This window comes from Mytilus trossulus, chromosome 7 (assembly GCF_036588685.1).
Source record: "Mytilus trossulus isolate FHL-02 chromosome 7, PNRI_Mtr1.1.1.hap1, whole genome shotgun sequence".
Classification (NCBI taxonomy): Eukaryota; Metazoa; Mollusca; class Bivalvia; order Mytilida; family Mytilidae; genus Mytilus; species Mytilus trossulus.
Genome location: NC_086379.1, coordinates 55,036,731 through 55,059,984, shown reverse-complemented (window position 1 = coordinate 55,059,984; position 23,254 = coordinate 55,036,731). Strand labels below are relative to the sequence as shown.

The 23,254-nt window shown below is 31.8% G+C and overlaps 1 protein-coding gene across 1 annotated transcript in view; it reads left to right on the top strand.

Annotated features, from left to right (window-relative positions):
- Positions 1-20,348, top strand: part of LOC134726531 (uncharacterized) — a 43,186-nt gene extending 22,838 nt beyond the window's left edge. The window contains exons 10-26 of the mRNA XM_063590937.1: positions 714-806; positions 1,438-1,581; positions 2,728-2,836; positions 3,502-3,725; positions 4,107-4,346; positions 5,286-5,742; positions 6,005-6,171; positions 6,968-7,195; positions 8,086-8,256; positions 8,854-9,014; positions 10,397-11,063; positions 11,958-12,090; positions 13,053-13,300; positions 15,044-15,218; positions 17,056-18,267; positions 18,641-18,753; positions 20,178-20,348. Coding sequence (XP_063447007.1) covers positions 714-806; positions 1,438-1,581; positions 2,728-2,836; positions 3,502-3,725; positions 4,107-4,346; positions 5,286-5,742; positions 6,005-6,171; positions 6,968-7,195; positions 8,086-8,256; positions 8,854-9,014; positions 10,397-11,063; positions 11,958-12,090; positions 13,053-13,300; positions 15,044-15,218; positions 17,056-18,267; positions 18,641-18,753; positions 20,178-20,348 — 4,713 coding nt within the window. The remainder of the gene's footprint in view (positions 1-713; positions 807-1,437; positions 1,582-2,727; positions 2,837-3,501; positions 3,726-4,106; positions 4,347-5,285; positions 5,743-6,004; positions 6,172-6,967; positions 7,196-8,085; positions 8,257-8,853; positions 9,015-10,396; positions 11,064-11,957; positions 12,091-13,052; positions 13,301-15,043; positions 15,219-17,055; positions 18,268-18,640; positions 18,754-20,177) is intronic.
- Positions 20,349-23,254: the final 2,906 nt, after the last annotated feature.

The following is a 23,254-nucleotide window of genomic DNA, read 5'->3' as shown; positions in this document are numbered from 1 at the left end:
AAAAATCCACAGGGCCAAAATGTTAAACTGCATACCTAACTGTGAAGTGCTACTTATAACACATCCGGTTAATAGTCTAATTTGGTAGGTCACATTCATGAAAGGGGAGGAGATTGAAGTTACTACGTAAGGAACATATCCGATATCATCTATGAAACGGTTATTCCATAACGGTCAACCAACTCAAATTAAATTGTTCGTGTAATTTGCATTTGAAAATATAAGAAACTTAAGTTTCAACTCCCTCAGTAAAAATTGACTTTAGATGGATTTGGCTTTGATAAAAAGACACTTGTTTTAGTTTTTTTAGTAGAAATCGGAATTCTACGTACAATTATTATATTGTACAAATTATTGTAATTACTTGGTTTATGTATTATTCAACGTGTTTATTCAAATCGGAAGCTTACATTTCAGATAAGCAGTGTGGTGCCGTAGTACTCTGCTGTATTGATAAATATTTATACAAAGTATCGTAATTAATTTTTATCAAACATGTTAAAGGATCTTAAAGGGTGTGTGTCAACAGGAAAAAATTTCAACATTATGAAATCTACAGTATATATAAAGAAGTCAGTTTGTGATATTCACCAATGGACGAGTATATGCATGTCAGTATATTTTAACATAATATATATGATTTTCAAGGAACAACTGGTTGTAAAAATGTTTCCGTTGATTTCTCATTTAAAATATTATTTTTTATACAACAGAGTAACAAGTCAGCGACTACAACTGAAGTAGAATATGACTTGACTTCTATCGAGGAAGATACGATTGACGATGTTCAGGCACTTGTCAGGCAGGTAATAATTTCTAGAGGAGACGGATATTTGTTATGTATACGTATGGATAAATATGTACTCTCACTGTTTACTCAAATGTTTGTCTTATAATAAATGAAGGTATTATGAGTTTACAATTAATTAATAATAACCTTTGTATTACTGTGATCTTAATTGTCAAAGTCTTGTCTGGGCTGGATAGTTTATTCAGGATACTCCGGCTCCCTAACTTATGAGCAATGGCTGCCATGATAGGTTAGAATGTGAAGGAGGCGTAAAAACCAAATAGTCAATCATTTAAAATGAATTGTCTAACTTGGGATCGATAGAATCGCTTTGATTTTAACTATGCTCATAATACTGAAAATCAAAACTCGATGAGGTAAAATTGAGACGGTTATCCAGAATATATCAGTTGACGTTATATATAATCGTACGGCTTTTACCGAAAACGTAAATTACAGAAGCCTAGAATGAGAAAATGTACATGCATTCAAATGCGAAAAATAAGGCTAATTGATAAACAAAAATACTGACAACATATATTTTCAATCAATCTAATTTGACTTTTGAATGCAAAATCATTTTTGTTAAAGAATGATTACGCCATAATGTCGTCTATTATCTATTCTTTTTTACGATTTTCTTTCAGAAAACCAACGAATTTGTCACCGAAATTTCAAAGCTTGTACCTGTCAATTCAACAATCAAAATGTTACCATCTGATGCCCATTTAGTTGCCAGTACATTGGACGAATGTATATCTAATCAGGATGCTATAACGCAATCAGCTTCGGTCAGTCGGTTTTTTTTCTGCTCTTGAATATTCACTGGAACAACATAAATGATATCAATGATTAAAATCAACAGATTCGCATGTCTACAATTTATATAAACTCTTTCACAACCAATAACAGAAATTCGATTTTTAACTAGAAATTGACGAACACCTTACTATCAAAAGACGTAAAAACACATTTTGTTTTCGACAAAAGATTAAAGTTAAGATCTAAAAACATCTTTATATGTTACTTGTAACGAATTGAATACAAAAATTTCAATACAGAAATTGAAATAGTTCAAGGACACTGCTATTTAACAGCTGTAATTTGCACCCTATATGCAATAAGGTCAATTTAAAGTAATTTTTTTGCGATAAAAATAGAAAATAAGTTCTAAATGTAGATACACAAGATATTTTTCTATAAATTAGTTGTTTTTATTTTGCTCCAAACACATATATGAAGGAGAAACAAGCTATATAAATGTGACTGCATTTTTCTTGAATTCTTGCTTTGACCTTTGACCCTGATTTGGAAAAACTTGACCACGGCAGACATCGACGACAACGCCATTTCGATGAAGCTTGTTCTCATCTTTCCAATGATATAAAATATAGCTGTGTGTTATTCCGTTAAGGCAAATCGATCAATTGTGTTGATTGGGCACCCTACTGAAAGCAACAGATTCGCATGTCGACAATTCATATATCTGCGATTAGTTCATAATCAAAATATTTGAAGAAAACAAATATAGTTTTGATTTACTTATGAAAGTAAGACATGGCATTTGTTGGTATCCATATTTTGAACTGCAACTGAACAGTCAAAATCAAGACTGAAGCTTGCTATGTTTGTTTTGAAATTTTAGTGACACTGCTATGAAATAATTTTTACAGGAAAATTATAGGACATATTCAATTTAATACGTATTCAATACATTTTATTTATAGTTCAACAATAAAAAAAACAAATACAAGTGATATACACCAACCATAAAGAATGTTTCATAACTCTACATGACTTCGAAAAATTAGAATAATGACAGCTCTTTACTATATTACTATATACTGGCTGTTGTCTGCTCTATGGTCGGGTTGTTGTCTCTTTGACACATTCCCCATTTTCATTCTCAATTTTAGTATATACAATTATAATTATAGGAAGGTATAACAAATACAACGTATGAACTTATGCTAAACATACAGAATGCATCGAAATCTAACCCTATCCCAATGCAGGAATTGAATGCGATCAAAGGTGGAGCTCTTGGTAAGTAACTATGTAATGATGGCAATATGTTGTAAAAATGCTTTTAGGATATAAATCAAATCATTGACAACCGTTCACGCTGTACATGACCAGGTACAGGCACTTTGCCATTTGGTGAACGAATAACGTTTTGTTTTTACTAAACCGCCCAATATGTTTATCTATAGATTTGGCATATGCTATTCTAGATTTACGAAGTTTCTTGTAAAGCGGTTTGCAAAAAAACACAATGTGCTCATGTATTTCTGTTTGTTTGCAGCACAGGTAAACTTAAAGCGAGGGAACTCATTGAAAGTAACGTAAACACAATCTTCAATGATCAATAGTGTTCAAACAGTACCAAGTTTACGGCAATGTTAAATTACACAAATTGAACAGACTGAGTACAGCAACACATATTAGAGTGGTAAATAATGTATTAACAGGATGCTGACTGATGTACCCCTGTTTTTGATATTTTTGCTTATTATGTATGTTTGGATTGTTCACACAAAGAAATGCATGTACCAATATCAAGAAAATGTGTCAGTTGTTTGCCATTCGTTTGATGTGTTTAAGCTTTTGATGTTGCCGTTTTATAAGGGACTTCATGAAATACGGTAGTATTAATATTTTACTATTGTTTAATTTTGTTTGCGCTTTGCTTCTATTACTTTTTACCCCAGATGTTATAGACGTCATATCTAAAAATCTAAAATTCTTGGAGAATACAACAATTGAAGATTTGAATACCACATTGACCCTAGAGCAAGTTGAGTTAGATCTTCGTGAATATCTACTGTACCATCCGGAAGAAACATCGAAATATCCAATTAACACGGAAACTATACAAGCTATGTATGAGAAACGTATGACAATTAGAAAAAAACAAATAGAAGTTGGAAATAGCGTAAGTTGAAATAATTACTTAAATTAAGCTATATGCAACAAAACGGAACATTTTGTTTTCAAGTAGCTTCTATATTATTACGATTGTAAGTATTTACATGTATTAAACCATGATGATACACTCCACATTGATAATTTGATGTATGCCTATCAGTTATCGATTTTTTTTTCAAATTATTGCATGTACCTCGTAAATATTTTGTATGAGATATCTCAATATTTTTAGTATAGGAATTCAAATTGGTAATTACAACAATCTGCTTTAAACATCATTCATTTTCAAATAAATTGCATTTTGGTTCGCTTATTTCAAATGCATTATTATCATTTTTTTAACTTCAAAACAGCAACTTTTTAAACTTATTTATTCATTTTATTTCAGACTGAGAAAACAACTGGAAAGTTATTTGCTTGTATAGACACTGTAAACGAAGTTAACTCAATAAATGTGGCTTATGGACAGGGACCATATGAAATAAAAGCATCAAATCTCCAGCTTACAATTGAAAAGGACAGCGTTTCAAATCTGATAAATAAGACTAAGCTGTATCGTAATGGTTTTACCTTTGATATGGAAAATGAAACCTTTACCAATATAACCGATGAAAACGTCGAGATACAGGTTGGCAACATAGTAATACTTTAATATAATACTGATAAATAAATTCAACAAATAAAATAAGATTTATAAAAAAAAAATGAACAATTTGTTTTTGAATTCCAAAAACATATGTATCATGTATATATTAGAACATATTATGTTATTATTTCATATAAAATGAGGATACAAGAGTGGTTTAATTATAAAATGTCAAGTGAAACACAAACTTTGTATTGTTTGAATATCAAGTAAAGTGTTTTATCACATAGAAATATCTGTTATATAGTTCGTGATAATAGATGGCTATAATCATATTCTGGAACTATTTCAAAAAACACATTTGATTTATTTTGATGCGAACACCTTGAAAATGACGCAAACTTACTTTCCATATTGACGTCATAGAATCTCTACGGAACCACATTGTAAACGCTGACGATGTATGGCCAGTAACTCTACATATCAATAATGATTATACTGTCAAAGCATTTGACCGTTGAAAAACAGCTGCAGTATAAACAATCATTCGGAAGTCTTGGGAGACAAGCATTTTCAAACGATACAGAAGTACGGGAATTGTTGTTGCTACAATTATTTACCGTAGTAGGACTATCCTGTTCATAGGTGTTTTTTTTAGATATTAACAGGTTTAGAATTATTGAAAAGGGGAAATGTTTGCTTCAAGAAAATATATTGTTTATTCCTAGAAAAATGTTTTCGAAACTACAAACCGGTAAATAGTATTTTTCTAACAATTTTGTAAAATCAGTATTTATTCGTCAATAATTTTATAAGGAAACACATATTGAGACATGATAAAATAAGATATAGTGAAGACAACTATTTTGACGATGCGAAGTTCCATGATTTCGTACAAAAGTTTTAATGTTTATGTGCATGAGGTTTAGATGTAGTATTGAATAACAATAGAGTTCATGAATATAATACACTGTTTCGTAGGTTTCTGTATTGGACTCTTCGCCTATAATCCATGCAGGTGGTGCTACAAATATTCATGGAAAAATTGTCCGCTTAACAGCTCGAAACGATGAGGGAAACGAAATACACTTTCCAGTTCCCATGACAATAGAGAATGAAAAAGAGGCTCATTATGCTGAGTTTGATACCGCCATCTTTGATGATGAACACGACGGGCTTATGCACTTTAGAGTTCGTCTTCAAGACGACAGCGATGCACTGATAGCCTACATCTTACCCGAGGGATTTGATGAATATACAACCGAGACCTATAATTTGACAGTTTATGCGACGTCAAAAATAACTTCTACAGTTGGAGAGTATGAATTTGAAGAAGCTGTGTCTCCCCTTAGTTGGACAACTTTCGGATTTAAAGTATTCATTCCAAGTGGCACTTTTCCAAAAGGAGATATAGTGTTATCTCTCAAAAGCAAAGAAGGTATCAACAATCTATAAATTCAAGAGTGCTATTTATATTTTACTTTTTTGAAAAAATTAATTTGGCTCTCTGCTCTCGTTAATTCATAATTAAAACTTTTTTTGTGTCTTTCGTGTATATTAAATAGGCAGATTTGCATTCAAATTAAAATTCAAATATTTCGATTTTTTTTCCCAGTGGAATCATTTGTTAACGTTAGTTTGTATTTTACAAAACATTATTTTAAGATACATAGCTGTAACGGTTATCTTGTATATTATAGTCCCACGCAATACATCAGGAACAGAAGGGAAGGTACGAAGGCGACGTAGTGTCGATTTAGACAATCCATCAAACCAAACTTTTACCAATATTAGTGTAGCCATAGTAACTACTGGCTGTCGTGTGTATGATGAAAGTTCGAATTCATGGACTTCGAATGGATGCAATGTAAGTGTCATCATTGTAGAGTTGTGATGATCCATTTTACCAACTTTAATAGAACATTTTGTGTCATGGTTTTAAATCTAATATTTTTCAAACGTTAATTTCAAATTGCAATCTGATATTATATTGTATATTGCCAATACTTTTTTTTTCTATCTCATTCAATGTTTAATCGTCCTTCTAATGAAAAAGCCAAAAAAGTAAAAGTGACTTAAAAATCGTCTATCAACGAAAATTTCGAAATATGAACGTTCATGAAAATAAGAAGAAATGGTATGAGTACTGATGAGTCGTGTCTCCATCCAAATTACAATGTTTAAAAAGAAAAATTATAGATAATACAAGAACGGCTTTCAACTTGGAGCCTTGGATAACACCGAACAGCAAGACATAGTGGGCCTCACAATAACTAGTGTTAAACAAATTTAACAGAAAAACAAAGTATGATGTATATAAAAAACGAGAAATTATAAACACTATGAACCAAGCCAACATGTTCAGTCTGTTTTAGGTTGAAGAGAGTTTATTTTGCAATGTTGGATCTGTTAATGTTTGTGTGCTGAGAACAGCTAATCACTGTATCGAATCGAATTCATTCATAATTTGATCCGAATTCTAAGAATCTAGCGCAGCAAGTGAAACCACTAAACTAAGTAACAGCACTAACGTTGCTTTAAACAGCGAAAAATAACATTATAAATTTCAGGCTTCCAAACACCTTTGTGTGAGTTTTCTTAGAGTTTTTGTCTTAATGACAACTTTTGTTTATTAGATTGTATAACAAAATGCATGCTTACAGGTTCTGTCATATTCTACTCTCAACGAAACATTGTGTAGATGTGAAGCTGGTGCAGGAAATGTCTTTGCATCTTCATTTTTTGTACCTAACATGATCGATTTCCATTCTGTGTGGTCCAAATTTGACGTTAACAATGCAGCCATATATGGAACATTAATTGCATTATTCGTTCTGTACGTGGCGGGTATGGTTTACCTTAGACGAAAAGATAAGATAGACCAGATAAAGGTTAGTTTCTGTTACATATTAACAGTGTTTATATATTTGATGTGTATCCAGTTTTAGTTTGTATATTTGATTTGTTTCCCTCAGTTTTAAATTGTAACCCGGATTTGGTTTGTTCTTAATCGATTTGTGAATTTCGAACAGCGGTATACTACTGTTGCCTTAATTTTCCATTGTATATGAAGATTAGTTTCTAACCTATCTAGGCATTTTGAGCAGATAGCTATTAAGTGAAACTTGAACAAAATTATTCGTTCTTTAAACGGTTTTACATTCTAGAAAATACATCGTTTTTTCATCCTGCAATGCAACTTTTGTCGTCATTACTTTTCATATAACATTAGTAAATAAAGAAGCAGATCATCGCAAAATGGTAAAACTTATGGAGAGAGCATCACTTTATGAATATATTAGATCCGGTTCATTTGTTCAATATTATCATCAGCTAGAAATCATTTACGACGATATCATCCGTTATCGATACCAAAATATAAAAAAAAATATTGACCCGTACAAAAAGAACATCTTTATGTTTTTTCTTTTCATTGGTAGTCGGAAATATAGGTACGTAGACAGTTTTCCCCTTCATACAGGTTATTAAAAAAAACCTGATCAAGTCGATGAGGTTTTAGTAAGCTACAATTGCTACAGATGAGGGTCTAGCACAATCGGTGACTACAAAAAGAATGTTTTTTTAAAGAAACAATACATTGATATATGGATCTTATTTTTTTGGGTATGCCTTGACTATCTGTTTTTGCTAACATTGAGACGATTGTGACTTGCATGTGCGCGGTAAAGACGGGTTCCTTTTTTATTTTATTAAAAAATTACGATAACTACACATCAGTTCACCAGTACAGGGTAAAATGTTAATTTTATTTTTTCTTCAGTGGATGCCGGTGTTACTCTGTGATAACCAAAAATCTGCTGAATACTTTTACCTAATATCTGTATATACTGGTCTCAGACCAGGATCAGGGACAAAGTCGAATGTTAGTTTTATTCTTGGAGGCGAAGATGGTGACAGTGGTGTACGTTTACTGAACGATGGAACATCTGAGGTAAGAGTTATTTTAACTTTGACAAAAATAGTGTTAACAAATATTAATTTTCTAAGAACTTTTAAGTTCCAGCGGTTTTATGTACGTTTATTGGTGAAAAATGTATTTTATTAATATTGTTATATTTGATATAATTATATTTGATATAATCTAGTACAGAATATTTAGACAGGAATATCTTGGAGAGTAATTGTAAAACAAATCCGCTTGAATTAATGACTTGAAACAAAAATTACAACTGACAAAGAGAAAAATCATATCAACACAGAACTCCAATGAAAATTCAAAACGGAAAAAACCCTATCAGATGGCAAAATCAAAAACTCAAGCACATCACAACTGTCAACTGAGTGGGAAAACGCAATTTCTTAAGTAGATAATGGTGGATTAAACCTGATCTTTGAAATCATTATTAACATATTTTGATTTATGTTTTCTGAACACTATCTTACATGTATCTGATGAATATTCTATTCTGGAATTTATAAAGATCTTTTTTTCGAAATAGTTTTTCAAAATATTCAGAAAATAGCAATATCTGTGGTTACAAAATTATCTCAGAAAGTACTTAAGATCAAATTATGAACTTATTATTAGGGAATACAGAGTAAATCCGTGAGAAGTTATATAATGGCGACACCTGAATGTCTTGGCGGACTGACATATGTTAGAGTATGGCATGACAATAGTGGGGAAGATGACGACGCGTCATGGTATTTACATCAAATAGTCGTTGAGGATATACAAACAAAAGAAAAGTAAAGTAGAATATTTATAAATTAGTTTTAAATGTATGTTCTCTTGAATATTGTGTGTACAGTCAGTGGTCACTATTTGAAGTAAAGCATATTATGAAATATGGATAACAAAGATTAACTATATCTTTAAGTGACCACACACTACTATACGTTTATTCGGGAGGTTTCGCTTACCTGAATTATACCTTTTTGAATGTTGGACCCGTTCGGAACATAATTGAAAGTATTGAATACGATATTTGGAAAATCTTTTCGCAAATCATAAAATAGGGATATGTACGCATGTTTATTTTTTTAGTTTGCATTTTGTGTATTTCGATGGAGGTGTATAAACAGGAGTAAGTTGTAATCTCGTTAATTTAGCTAACGAAAAAGGAAATCCTTACAACTGCCTATTCGTTTAAAAAAGTGAGCACTTCCAATTGGTATGTGATAACATTAAACGGTTAAAAAAGTTTCCGCTTGAGATGCGCTTTCTGATTGCTAATGTCTCTTCAGTGATGCTCGAGTTCAACAGAATTTAAAATCGTAAACTTAATACAAACGACGAAGATCTGATAAAATAGGACAGGACCAGAAAGATAACCAAACCCTCACAACAAATATAACCAAATCCGGACAAGGAATCAGACCTGTTAAAGATTAAGACACTTTCTTTAATTTTGAATGCTTTTGTCATTTTTTTTAAATGCAGATTCTAAAAAAACACATTAACCATAATAAAGTATCTAAGCATAAGCATTTCCTTGATATATAACTAATGCTTCCTATCAGCTATTTTGAACAAAGGCTTTACACGATTAAAATAATAAAGTGGCCTACTCAAACGTTTTATCCTATTTTAAATGTTTATCTGGTGTCTTTTATTTCCTATTCCCGCTAATGACATCTTAATTCGACTGTTGACTCAACTGGAAGACGATGCATTCCCAATAGGAGACGCTTACCCTACTGACGCAATTTCCTAAATTTGTAGTTTTTTTACCTTGATTTATATATTCTTATTGATAAGATTTAAACATCATTAAATTAATCTAAGGATAACAAAACTGTATGTTTGATATGAACTATGAAAATTGGTGTGCATGTAGAAGAACTATGAAAATTGGTGTGCTTAAGATTTTTGAAACTTGAAAAAAACAAACTGTGTACCAAAACATTTATCATGCATTTAACGGAATATTTATAGAAGGGAAAATTATTCCAAATATATATTTTTTTAAAAAGAGTAATACAAATGATGATTTTAGAAACCGTACAAATGGAACGATCTATACAACTATTAGTACATATGAAGTCTTTAAAGTGGAATGCACTAACTTACAAACAAATCCTTACATCAAGTCTAATTAATTTTTTAATGATATATGTATTTTTTTTAGATTTGTATTCCTTTGTGACCGATGGTTGGCTCTGGACCTTGATGATGGAATGGTTGATAGGTTATTGCCAGTCCTTGATAAAGATAACGCTGGATTTGAATCAGTGTTTTCACAGCAAACACGTCTCAATATATCTGAAAACCATCTTTGGCTTTCCATAGTGGTGAGACCTCAGAGAAGCTTGTTCACCCGAGTACAAAGACTTTCCTGTTTAATGTCACTACTTTTACTTACTATGATTACAAATGCAATGTTTTTTCAAACCGAAGATGAAGAAACAGTAATTGCGGACACGGTACGGATTGGAAAACTCCGGCTTTCCCTGAAAACAGCGTACATTTCTGTAGTTGGTGTTTTAATAACAGTAATACCAATTATGATAATTACACACTTATTCAAGAATACAAGAGTGAAGAAGAAAATTGTAAAAGATGGAAAGCATGATAAAACTGTTCTTAAATCGAGAGAAATTACTATGGAAGAAGAGGCAAAATATCCGCATTGGGTTATCTACATATCATGGATAATAGTAGCTTTATCTATAATTGTTCCAGCATTCTTTATGCTACTCTATAGTATGGAATGGGGTACATCTAAATCTGAAGAATGGATGACAACATTCGTGTTGTCCTTTGTAGAATCTCTGTTTATTGTAGATCCATTGAAGGTAAGAAATTACAGTATAAACTTCTTTGGAGGGAAAATATATAGATATTTGAGATACATATACAGACTTTTTTTATTTGTAACAATTAGAGTGATAAGAAACTGTTTATAGATTAATAATATTATGTAAGAAATCATTTGTATTTTACATAATATATTCAGCGCAAAGTTAATAACGGCAACAAAACGAACATATATCTACTCAAGTGCTTCTATCTAAAACAAATAAAATACCAGAACACATAAAACATAAGATGAGAACCATTGAGTCTCACAATCGTATTGCATCATGTATTTATCATTGAAAAAATGGTTCGTGCTTTGGTTGTGAAATTTCTGTCGGCGTGTTATAATGCTTTCACTTTTTTAAACTTGTCAATAAACCAAAATATGTCGTTTCGTAGAACAGAGACTGAAGATAACAAGGGAAGCTCATACTCATAAGTCCGAAAAAAGACCGAAAGTCAAACGACAGTATGCAAACACAACAAAAAAACCTAAAGACTGAACAACAAGAACCCCCCCCCCCCCCCCCACACACACACACACACAAACGGAGGAGATTTCAGTTGCTCTTGAAAGGTATACAGATTCAACTCTACATGCTACACCTTTCATACGTATATTGTTCCCATTAAGCAACTTAAGAATCAATGCAAGTTCATTGTGCATGTTTGAATATTTTTAGTATCGAAAACCAAATACTAAAAGCAATGACTGTTTGTAAAAATAACTTACAATTATTTTGCTATGGTGAATAGATGTTTTGCTGAATCAATGTCATTGAACATAAGAAACTAAAAAAAAACATTTTCAATTCTTGAATTTATTTTCAAATAAAATTATGCTACGTACCTTAAATCAAACATATTTTATTTTGTTAATTTAATTTCAGGTGTTGATTATTGCGCTGTTTATTGCATGGTTGATTAAGAAACCAGCAGATGATATAAATCTGAAGATAGATTTAGATTCTGTTCGAGAACAATGCAAGAACAGCACCGAAAATAATTCAAAACAGTTCCTTTGTAAGTAAAATATTAAGAAATATTGGGATTGAAGGTAAACTTAAGGAAAAACTAATTATCCCCCTTTCTACATAATAATCATGTTATACAGACGTGAATCAGATGTCAATGGACCAAGTTATATAACTACAGAGTTTTCATACTATAAAAGTGGTATTGGATTTTTGGTTTCGAATATCTTTGCAGAGACTGGTATATTATATATACATTAGTTTTCGAAGTACGCGTCTGGTGCAGTGAAATTGGTACTATTTAATGTTATTTAATAACAAACGTAGATTTAGAAATCTTTAATTTATACATGAATAATTTAGACAGACCTTTTCTGAGTTTAGCCATATATGAAACACAGGAGGTCTGATATTACTAGTTCACAATGAGTCACCATAGAGAAACCCACAACCTATCGATAAACTTGAGATTTGCAATACGTCCCAGTTTTCTTATATAAGTCTCATATCAAGTTAAACTTCAAACTCCCAAAAGTGTTTTGTCCGAGATGAATTCATCATTTTCCGAATAAACATATTATATCAAAATATTATTACCATGTTAAGCTCATATCTGTCATTTATCAAGCAAAATGTAGTTTTTGATCAGCATTTAAAGGATTGGAAGTTGTGGTGTCATTCCTCGGTTACGTTAAATAAATTATTGAGAGATGGGTATTTGAAGTATTTATTCTATGCGTTAGTCATTTAGAAATCAGAACAAAAACTGGTTACCTCGGAATAAGTTTTCCGGGTAAGGTGAAATTTCTTCCTGTGGCTAATACCTTGTGATTTTCTCTAGCACGTTTTAAATCTAGTTCAATGTGTTGGTCTAGTACAGAACTGACTTCATATTCATTAGATTTTCCTCATGGTATACATGTTATGTTTGCCACTGAACGGAAACTCACAGCATCACACCTCTATCATTATGAAGTCCATATTTTTGAAAATATATCTTATTCTTTCCAGCATTTAGAATGGAAGTAATGTCTAAATCAGGACCACCTGTTGAGAATGCACTTCAAGATCAGAGAATTAAAAGAATGAAAGAGAAAATTGCACAGCAAGCTTTTATAGAGGTTATCCTGCAAATACTTTTTGCAGCTGTAATATTTTCAATCAGCTACGTGAACCGAGACGACAGATTTTATAGACAGAAAGAAAACATCGATAACTATCTATATGCATGCAGTAAAACTCAATACGGATTTTCTAAAGTAAGCTGTCTTTGTTTATGTTTTTCCATTTTCATTCAGCTGAAATTTCTCAGCTAGTCAAAAAATCTCACAAGTTTATATTTTTGGAAGCTGTGAACAAAGTTCATTACACGCATTGCAGTGGAAAACAAATTGAAAATAGTGATTCGGCTACAATAAAGTATACTAGTCTTTTTGTAAAACAGGGAAAAAACTTATTTTAGTGATGATTAAAAACTGACTTTTACTGCTATTACATTGTAATTTATACGCGATAAAAAAAAAGCCAAAACCAAGAACGTTTATCAGACAATCATTTACAATATTTAGTGCATCGCTCATACATTCTTAAGAGCATACAATATAGTTTTGGTCCCGTATTTTCATTTGATAAAAAATTCCATATAGACTTTTGTTTACCTGATTAAATCAAATATTTAGAAAAAAAACATATCTTCATGTGCTATTTTTTGAGTAAAATGCGGTCGAAATTTTGTATATTTGCTAAAAATTCGGATTTGTGGCCATATTTTCTCTTTCGAAAGAAAGACATAACTTTTTTTTTTAAACGATAAACACAAATTGTTTTTTGATTAATGATTTGTAATTTATGTATTTTAAAAGTAACCTAAAAATTTATACATTTTATATTTAAAATATCTCATATTTATCAAGTATTCGTGAATGTAGAAAAAAAACATCGTTTTTTGCTGTATATGTACCAAATTGTAAAAAAATTGCACTCTTTGCGTTTTCATGAAAATTGGCACACATAATCTTCTCGCGTAAACAAACCAAATGACATTTTAAAAAAGAGGGGTACATGAACTCGTTTTCAAGTTAAATAAATTCGAATGATAAAAAGCAGTCGAAAACTGATTTTTTTCCCGATAATGTATAGTTTGACGTCGCTACAATAACAATTTACGTTAGCAACGTCATTACCTCAACTGTAACTGTATCGTTTGCACTTAATTGTCTATATAAAACAATACGTAAAATTGATAGTTTTTAAAGTTCTCATGAAAAGTGGTAGGCGATACCTATGGAAAACCAAACTTTCACGTCGAAGTAAAACTGACAACGCCGTAGCTGAAAAAAACAAAAATCTTTGTTGAAAGACGAGAAATCAGCAAAACACAACACAGAACACTAAAAACTGAGCAATATAACTCTAATTCTACAAAAACATATCATTCAGGTCTAGATCAATTCAGGGAAATGATGTGTGTTTTCCATTCGCTATCATGTTTAAATTGAGAATGGAAATGTGGAATGTGTCAAAGAGACAACAACCCGACCAAATAAAAACCAACAGCAGAAGGTCACCAACAGGTCTTCAATGTAGCGAGAAATTCCCGCACCCGGAGGCGTCCTTCAGCTGGCCCCTAAACAAAAATATACTAGTTCAGTGATAATGAACGCCATACTAATTTCCAAATTGTACACAAGAAACTAAAATTAAAATAATACAAGACTAACAAAGGCCAGAGGCTCCTGACTTGGGACAGGCGCAAAAATGCGGCGGGGTTAAACATGTTTGTGAGATCTCAACCCTCCCCCTATACCTCTAACCAATGTAGAAAAGTAAATGTTATAGTTATGTTTTATGGTTTTCCATTTTTTTAATGTACATTGTCGAACGGTTATTTTGTTTTGGTTTTTGAAATAGTTCAATCACATTTTACATTAGAAGATAACAATGAAGTACTTATAAAAACAATTAGTATATTTATATTCAGAAAAACGATCTTTTTTGTATAGGTTCTTTCACAAGAAGCATTTGTAAATTGGACTAAACAAACATTAATACCATTTACGTATCCAACTGAAAAATATAATGGCAAAGGCATCAGTGCTTTTGACAAATACTATGTAGCTGACATGGAAAATGTTCGTGTTGGACAAGTCAGACTTCGACAGGTCCGGGCAAATAAAGGTAAATAACAATAGAACACAGAATTTATATTCACATGTAAATAAGTTGCACGTCAGATTATTCATCCACTAGAGGATGATGAAGTTGCTAATATTCTAAAGATTCGTATAAAAGTAAAAACGTACAAGATATACCATTCAATATCCATTTCTGATTAAGATTTCAAATAAATTTTATTATGTGAGGAACACATTTAAAAAAAAATATTATGCATCAGATATTTGGTGTTGTATTTAACCTAGTGCAACGAAATAACTAAATACAAACATAGATAACAAGAGTGTGTCCCAAGTAAATGGATGCCCCACTCGCACTATCATTTACTATGTTCAGTGGACCGTGACACTGGGGTCAAAACTCTTATTTTGTATTACAATGAGAAAGATCATATCATAAGGAACATGTGTACTAAGTTTCAAGTTGATTGGACTTCAACTTTATCAAAAACTACCTTGACCAAAACTTTAACCTGAAGCGGGACGAACGGACGTACTGACGAACAGACGAACGGAGGTACAGACCTAAAACATAATGCCCCTCTACCATCGTAGGTGGGCATGAAAACAAATTTTGTTTAAAGAAAATGTGCTAATGGCCATGTAATGGTGTTGTAAGTATGTATTTTCCATTTCAAAGTCCTCTCCCTTTTTATAAAATGTACACAATATGCGCCTAAGTGAACTTTCTATTGTATTTTTAAATACTAGTACCTGGGTCATGCATAATTCATTTGTTACATTTTATACAGTTGTTTTCACTAAAACAATAATTTAAATAGTTCGTAATGGAATTGTTAAATGTAAAACTTTCATTTAATTGAAGTTAATAACATTTCTCGGATTTGTTTTCAAACGTGCTTAGAACATTCGTCATTTCTGTGTGAAATAGTTCAAATGATCGATTGTCAGAATCGGTTTTCAAAAAAACAAAATGGAGAGGAAAATAGCATTTTATAAACTGTGTTCTTCCAAAGCCTGGGATGTTAAAATACGTAAAATAGTTATCAAAGGTACCAGGATTATAATTTAGTACACCAGACGCGCGTTTCGTCTACACAAGACTCATCAGTGACGCTCATATCAAAAGATTTATAAAGCCAAACAAGTACAAAGTTGAAGAGCATTGAGGATTCAAAATTCAAAAAAGTTGTGCCAAATACGGCTTAGGTAATCTATGTCTGGGATAAGAAAATCCTTAGTTTTTCGTAAAACACAATGTGTTGTAAACAGGAAATTAATAAAAATGACCACATTATTGATATTCATGTCAACACCGAAATGTTGACTACTGGGCTGGTGATACCCTCGGGGACGAAACGTCCACCAGCAGTGGCATCGACCCAGTGGTGCAAATAATTATCAAAGGTACCAGGATTATAATTTAGTACGCCAGACGCGCGTTTCGTCAATAAAAGACTCATCAGTGACGCTCATATCAAAAGATTTATAAAGCCAAACAAGTACAAAGTTGGCGAGCATTGAGGATTCAAAATTCAAAAAAAGTTGTGCCAAATACGGCTAAGGTAATCTATGTCTGGAATAAGAAAATCCTTAGTTTTTCGTAAAATTCAATGTTTTGTAAACAGGAAATTTATAAAAATGACCACATTATTGATATTCATGTCAACACCGATATGTTGACTACTGGGCTGGTGATACCCTCGGGGACCAGCAGTGGCATCGACCAAGTTGTGTAAATAGTTATCAAAGGTACCAGGATTATAATTTAGTACGCCAGACGCGCGTTTCGTCTACATAAGACTCATCATACGGGGATCTTGTCAAAAGTATTGTGATTTTTGATGCAATGATTTTACACTTTCTTTTTTTATCTTCAGATGACTGCTTATATGGTGGCCTTACAGAAAGTCGTTTTTGTGTGCCTGCATATGATACTGACAAAGAGAACAAATCACTCATGGTACCAATAGGTCCAATAACATACACATCTAACGCTTGGAAGTATATCGGCGCAGATGAAATATGGGGAATTGCAATCACTGGTTTATACAACACTTATAGTGGTGGAGGGTTTATTCAAAATTTCCATAAAGAAAAAGCTTTAACTATCAATGCCATTGACGAACTAACGGCAAATAAGTGGATAGATAGATTTACGCGTGCTGTTTTTGTCGAGTTTACTCTTTTTAACCCTAATTTGAACTTATTTTCCTATACTATTTATTTAGCCGAATTTTCGGAAAACGGAGGCGCTTATAATTGGATCGACACTCAAAGTTTTCGTGCAACTACAATAACTGATGCTACAGGTGCATTCTCTATACTATTGTACATAATTTACTTAATTATAATCATCGTTTTAACGTACAAACTAATTAAAAAGTTTCGGCTACAAGGCTGCAAACAAACTTTCACAAATTTTTGGAATGGTCTTGACATTGTTTTGTGCACGCTGAGTTATGCTGCAACTGTTGTGTGGATATTCAAATATATCTATACGAGAAAAGCTATGAAGCAGTTTAACGATGACAGAGATGCATTCATCAATTTCCAACATATTGTTGTCTGGGAATATATATTTACATGTATTCTTGGCGGGCTCTGTTTTGCGGCAACTTTACGCATTCTAAGTGCGTTAAAATACAACAAAAAGCTGACAGAAGTTGCAGAAGTTTTGCGAAAAGGAGCAAATCCTATATGCCAGTTTGCTGTGATGTTTATGTGTGTTTTTTTCAACTTCGTTGGATTTGGATATCTACTCTTTGGATCCACTGTACGTGAATACAGAAACATGTTTATAGCATTTGGGAGTTTAACAAACACATTGATAGGAAGAAATAGTTTGGATTCAATGATTAGTGCTTCACCAGCATTCGCAGAATTGTATTTCTTTGTTTATGTTTTCTTTGTAATATTTACATTAATGACAATGTTTTCCGCCATTTTGAACGAGAGTATTTCCGAAGTGAGACATGCTCAAGCAGCTGATACTATTGGCATAATGCAGCTTGTGAAAACAACTATGAAAGATATACTAAGTTTAGTGGGGGTTCAATTTAGCTCCAGTAAATCAAAACGTACCAAAGATAGTAAGTATATAGTATTTATATTTAATTATATTCAACTCCGAATGTGTCTTCATGAATATATTAGGTTGATGTGTTACTATTTTATAGAAGTATACTTAAATATTTTCTTTTATTTACTATGCATGCAATATTTATAAGATTTTTCGTGAAAGAGGAACAATTACAAAATTCAATGCGCAAAATAAAGTTGGTGCGAGTTTTTATCATTTTTGAAGGTCCTATTTAATTGCTTACATCTGGATAGTTTTGTTTTAAAAGACAATCACATGAACATCAAATTTCTAAATGGAAGTTTTAATCATATAAACTGCTATCTGATTTGATTATACGATACTGGTACGAACAGTCAATATGCATAACTATCTCCTTTCAGATCCCAGAGGAAAACAAAAATACAACAATGATATAGATACATCAAACGTGTTGGGTCTCATACGAGAAACATTGGGTGATTTTAAATCTGATGATGAACAAGTCAAACCAAAGGTAAGGAAAAATTTTGACCTCATGGACCTATAACATTTTTTTAATTCTATAGATCAGAAATTCAGATTTATAGTTCAGAAAATGTTATTTTAGATTTAGTTTGTGTATTTTACGTTCAAAAACATGTATACCTCAGTTCTAAGATGATAGTGAAGTCATACCCTTTTCTCATTACTAGTCATGAACAAATTGAGCAGCTTCCCGAATTTTGTAGAAACATTTCCTTTACATTTCCTATCATTATTCCGTTGATAAAATGGTTGCTTCCTTCGATGAAACTATTTGTAAAGTTGAATTTAATTCAGCGATTTCTTCATCATAGTTTGGTTGACTTAAACAGTTGGAACAAATCTTGCGAAGCAATCTAAAAGTTTATTTTAATATTTTTATTTTAAGTGGACAACCATCGTTTGAAAACAAAAAAAATATTATCTACTTGTATCTACAGTACCAATATACATGTACAGTGCTACAAGGTGGTCTACCAAATAATAGAATTAAGATTCCGTTTGTAAAGGTAGTTATTATAACATTCGTTTTTATATTCAGCAATGTCAAATTTCAAGATTAACGTTACATTTCCACAAACAAAGTACTCTCAGATCTGTACTTGGATGTATGTGCATGTCCCAAGTCAAGAGCCTGCAATTCAGTGATTGTCGTTCGTTGTGTTACGTTATAGTTTTTCATTCATTTTTATGTACATAAATTAGATGGTTGGTTTTCTTTGTTCGAATTGTTTTACATTTGTCATTTCGGGGTCTTTTGTAGATGATCATGTGGTATGGGCTTTGCTCATTGATGAAGGTCGTACGATAACATAAAGTTGTAAATTTATGAGTCATTTAGTCTCTTGTGAAGAGTTTTCTCATTGGTAATCACACACCACATCTTGTTTTGTATAGAATCTCATCATAGGGGATCCTCAAAGCAAATGGCAGTTTCTATTTACGCTGTTTAATGGGTCCTTCAAGTACGACCAGAATTTAGTGAATGTCATATGTAATATGGTAAAAATCTAATTCCCAAAACAAAGTTCTTATCATTGATAAGCAGATTTGGAGTTATTGTAAGAAATGCGACTATTTAATAACAGTTTACTTGAATACAGCCATTTACAGTTAATAGCAGATATGGTGAACAAAGCTGCCATAATGATAACACAGAAAAATGCCGTTTCTTGTCAAAGCAAACCACAAAAAAATATGTGGATGGATACAATCAGATTTAAGAAGCAAAACTGAAGGTTTCACACAATTATGTCAAATGATTCAGAAACAGGTGTAGATAAAATAGTTGGACTGAAGAACAAACTAAAAAACGGATGGACGGAAGAATTACGACATTGCTTATTTTTACCCGTTTGGAAATTGTGGAGTTTACCAACTAGTAGTATATCACATCATTATTTCCTCTTTTTTCAGGATAGCCTGGCAGCGCCAGAAGATGAGGGAAACAATGATTTGTCAGCAAAATTAGATGTTAGACCTGAATCACGTCCATGTACGGCACAGAGTGTCAAAATTATTTTACCAGACGGGACAGAAGCAAAGGACAATGAAGGATTTTACGAGTTTTATAAAGGATATTTATAAGACCTGCGTCCATTTATTCACATTGAATTGTTTTCTTGTTTTAACATTTGTTGTGTATGAAGTATTGCGTTACGAAATAAGACAGTGTTGCGTGTGGACAAATGCAGTTGTTATAATATAAGATATATTTTGCAATGTCTTAGACAAACCCAGCACAGATAACGAAATTTTACTTTTTTAATAGGGACATGCAAGGATGCCTAGATTCGGTTTGAAGCAAGGGAAATTGGGTATCCTGTGGAGGATAACGATAAAAGGAGTAACGAAAATAAAAGAGAAAAATATGGGAAAATAGTAAAAAATAAAAAATAATGGGATTCTGAAATATAAAATATAGAAAATAATAGGATTCTGAAATATAAAATAAAGAAAATACTGTGCAAAATAAAAACAAATTTGATGCTTATGGTTTTTTTAACAATATGGCTATTATTATAAAACTGATGTACATTTACTTTTTTTCTGAAGAAAATTCGTTAATTTGAACTAATTTAGAAGAACTTTACTTCTTTTATTTATTGGCGAAGAACGAAGAATTCGCCGACATGTTTTGCGTATGCATTAACTTCAGTGTGACCGTTGTCGAAAAAAACAGGTGATCGTTAAACTTCTGCTTTAAAACACGACCATTAATTATCTGCAATATTTTTCAATCAACACTGACCAAGTGAAATATTTTCTGGAGGATTATACGATATGGATGCGTAAAAAATAAGACAATCGTGCACAGAATACTTATGATATGAAGTTTACCATATATGCATGCATTGGTTCAGAATTGGATTAACATTATTTGTCACCAGTCAATATTTTCATATGACTTTAAGTTGAAATCCTTGAGAAATTTAAATGTGCATACATGTACCAGTCTTAACTTATAATAACAACATCTAAATTTAAAAGGAGTGTTCCGTGTTGTTATATTTCACACTCTTGGTCTTTTTATAAGAAAAAATAATTAAATAGTTCTAAAACTCATAGATATTATTATATCGCAATGTAATGCACCTTAATTTCATTATTAGTTTCCTATATAATTTTTCATGCAAACTAAGTTATAATTTTAACAGGAATTCATAATGTATATACTTAATTAGACAAATTGTGTAAAGAAACAAACAACACTTTAAGTTCAATAGTTGTTTATATTATGTTTTTTTCTTGTCTAACTTCGAAATGGCCTCGTCGGTTTGTTAGATCATTAACATAATTCCAGATTGAGATTAAGTTTCAAGAAGCCAAAATACAATGAATGTCTATAAAGACAGTATATACATCTGTTATGTTATTCTAGATTAAATTACTAAATAATATTATCTCAGTAAACAGTACCATGTTGTGTCACACATAAAATACAATAACTCAATGTAATTGATTAATATTTTTAAACTTTTATTTCATATTCAACTGAAGGCTCCTGGCCTTGTCATTATGTGCACATTGTAGTCCTATCTTTATTGGTAGAAGTTTGATACCAAGGGGTTTGTGTATATTTAAGCAATGAAGTCTAATTTCAGAAATAAAGCATATACCCTCCATTGTATGTGTTATGTCTTTATGACAAGTTATTCCTAGTCATTTAAAAACAGATATGATTTAGGTATTAGTTCCATACAGAATTAGATTACTTTGAATGTAATATAACAACTTCTAACAGATATTGTAACGACAAAGTTTCTGTAAGAATTGACCAAGAATACAAGACTTACAATTTTGCGCTCCAAACATATGCAAGGTCCAATCAATAACGAAGATAAAAAGCTATAATCAAGATTGTGTTACATCAAATTACTTAAAACAGTGAAATAGTGATTCTTTCCTGTTTGTTTTTGTTTTGCCCAAAGCGTCGTCAGCCTGTTTTTGTTTTATTATAAAATCTTTTTTTTTGGCAACTTCCATCTCACTTTATGTCAATAAAAATCGGAGCTAACGTCCATGCAACAGGCGGGTTTTTTTTTCACACAACCTCAGTATATTAAGACTTTTGGTCGTTATAGATTCACCAGTTCACTCGGCAAAGGAGGCACTATCCCAATTTGAAAACTTATCAATATTCTCAATAACGTACAGTGATTTATAGGGGAAACCATTGAATCCCCCCAAAGTATTGCTCACAACATAAAACATGTATTCTATTTCCAAACTGTTCTGGTATGAACTGGAATGCAATTTACAATATGCATTGTTTAAAAATATCAAATCAAGTTTTGTGTCAAATCGATTAGAAATTAAATATGGTAGAATTTAGGCGTCAAATCCTAAAAAAGAATAACCATTCTGCTTATTTAAAGAGGACGATAGTGGTAAGAAGGAGATATTCTACAGAAAAAGCAGATCTTTTCCAGCTATGTAATTCATCAACACAAATGTTTGTCGGTAGGATATTGTACCCCGCTCGCAATATCACATTTCTATTTTCAGTGGAGGGAAAATTAGTTCAAACCTTAAGTTGGAATCTAAAAAAATGTTCCCTTTATTATAAATATCATCTGTATGTTTCAACTTTATGTGACCACTAAGAACATTGCACAAGACGTTTACCTTCCTTCAATCAAACTTTAACTTTTCACATTTTCATGTTCAGTAAAGGGTCAAATACCTCATTTGGCAAACATATTACACGGTTTACTACATAATGAAAATAAACAATAAGTTTCAAATGAACACGAACCAACATCAATCAAAAACGTAATCATTTATAATCAAAACTTCTAATCTCTAACTGCAAGAAGGAACCCACATGAAAGAACTTAAATCGTTATGCCCTCAGTGGCGGTGCATTTTTGAACTCATTTATTGCAAAGTTTTGGTTTGTTATTTACATGATGAACGATTAAGCTTCTTTTAATGACCGATAAATCCAAACTGGTTCGCTATGTCCGTGTCTGTAGTGACGTTTTGGATTG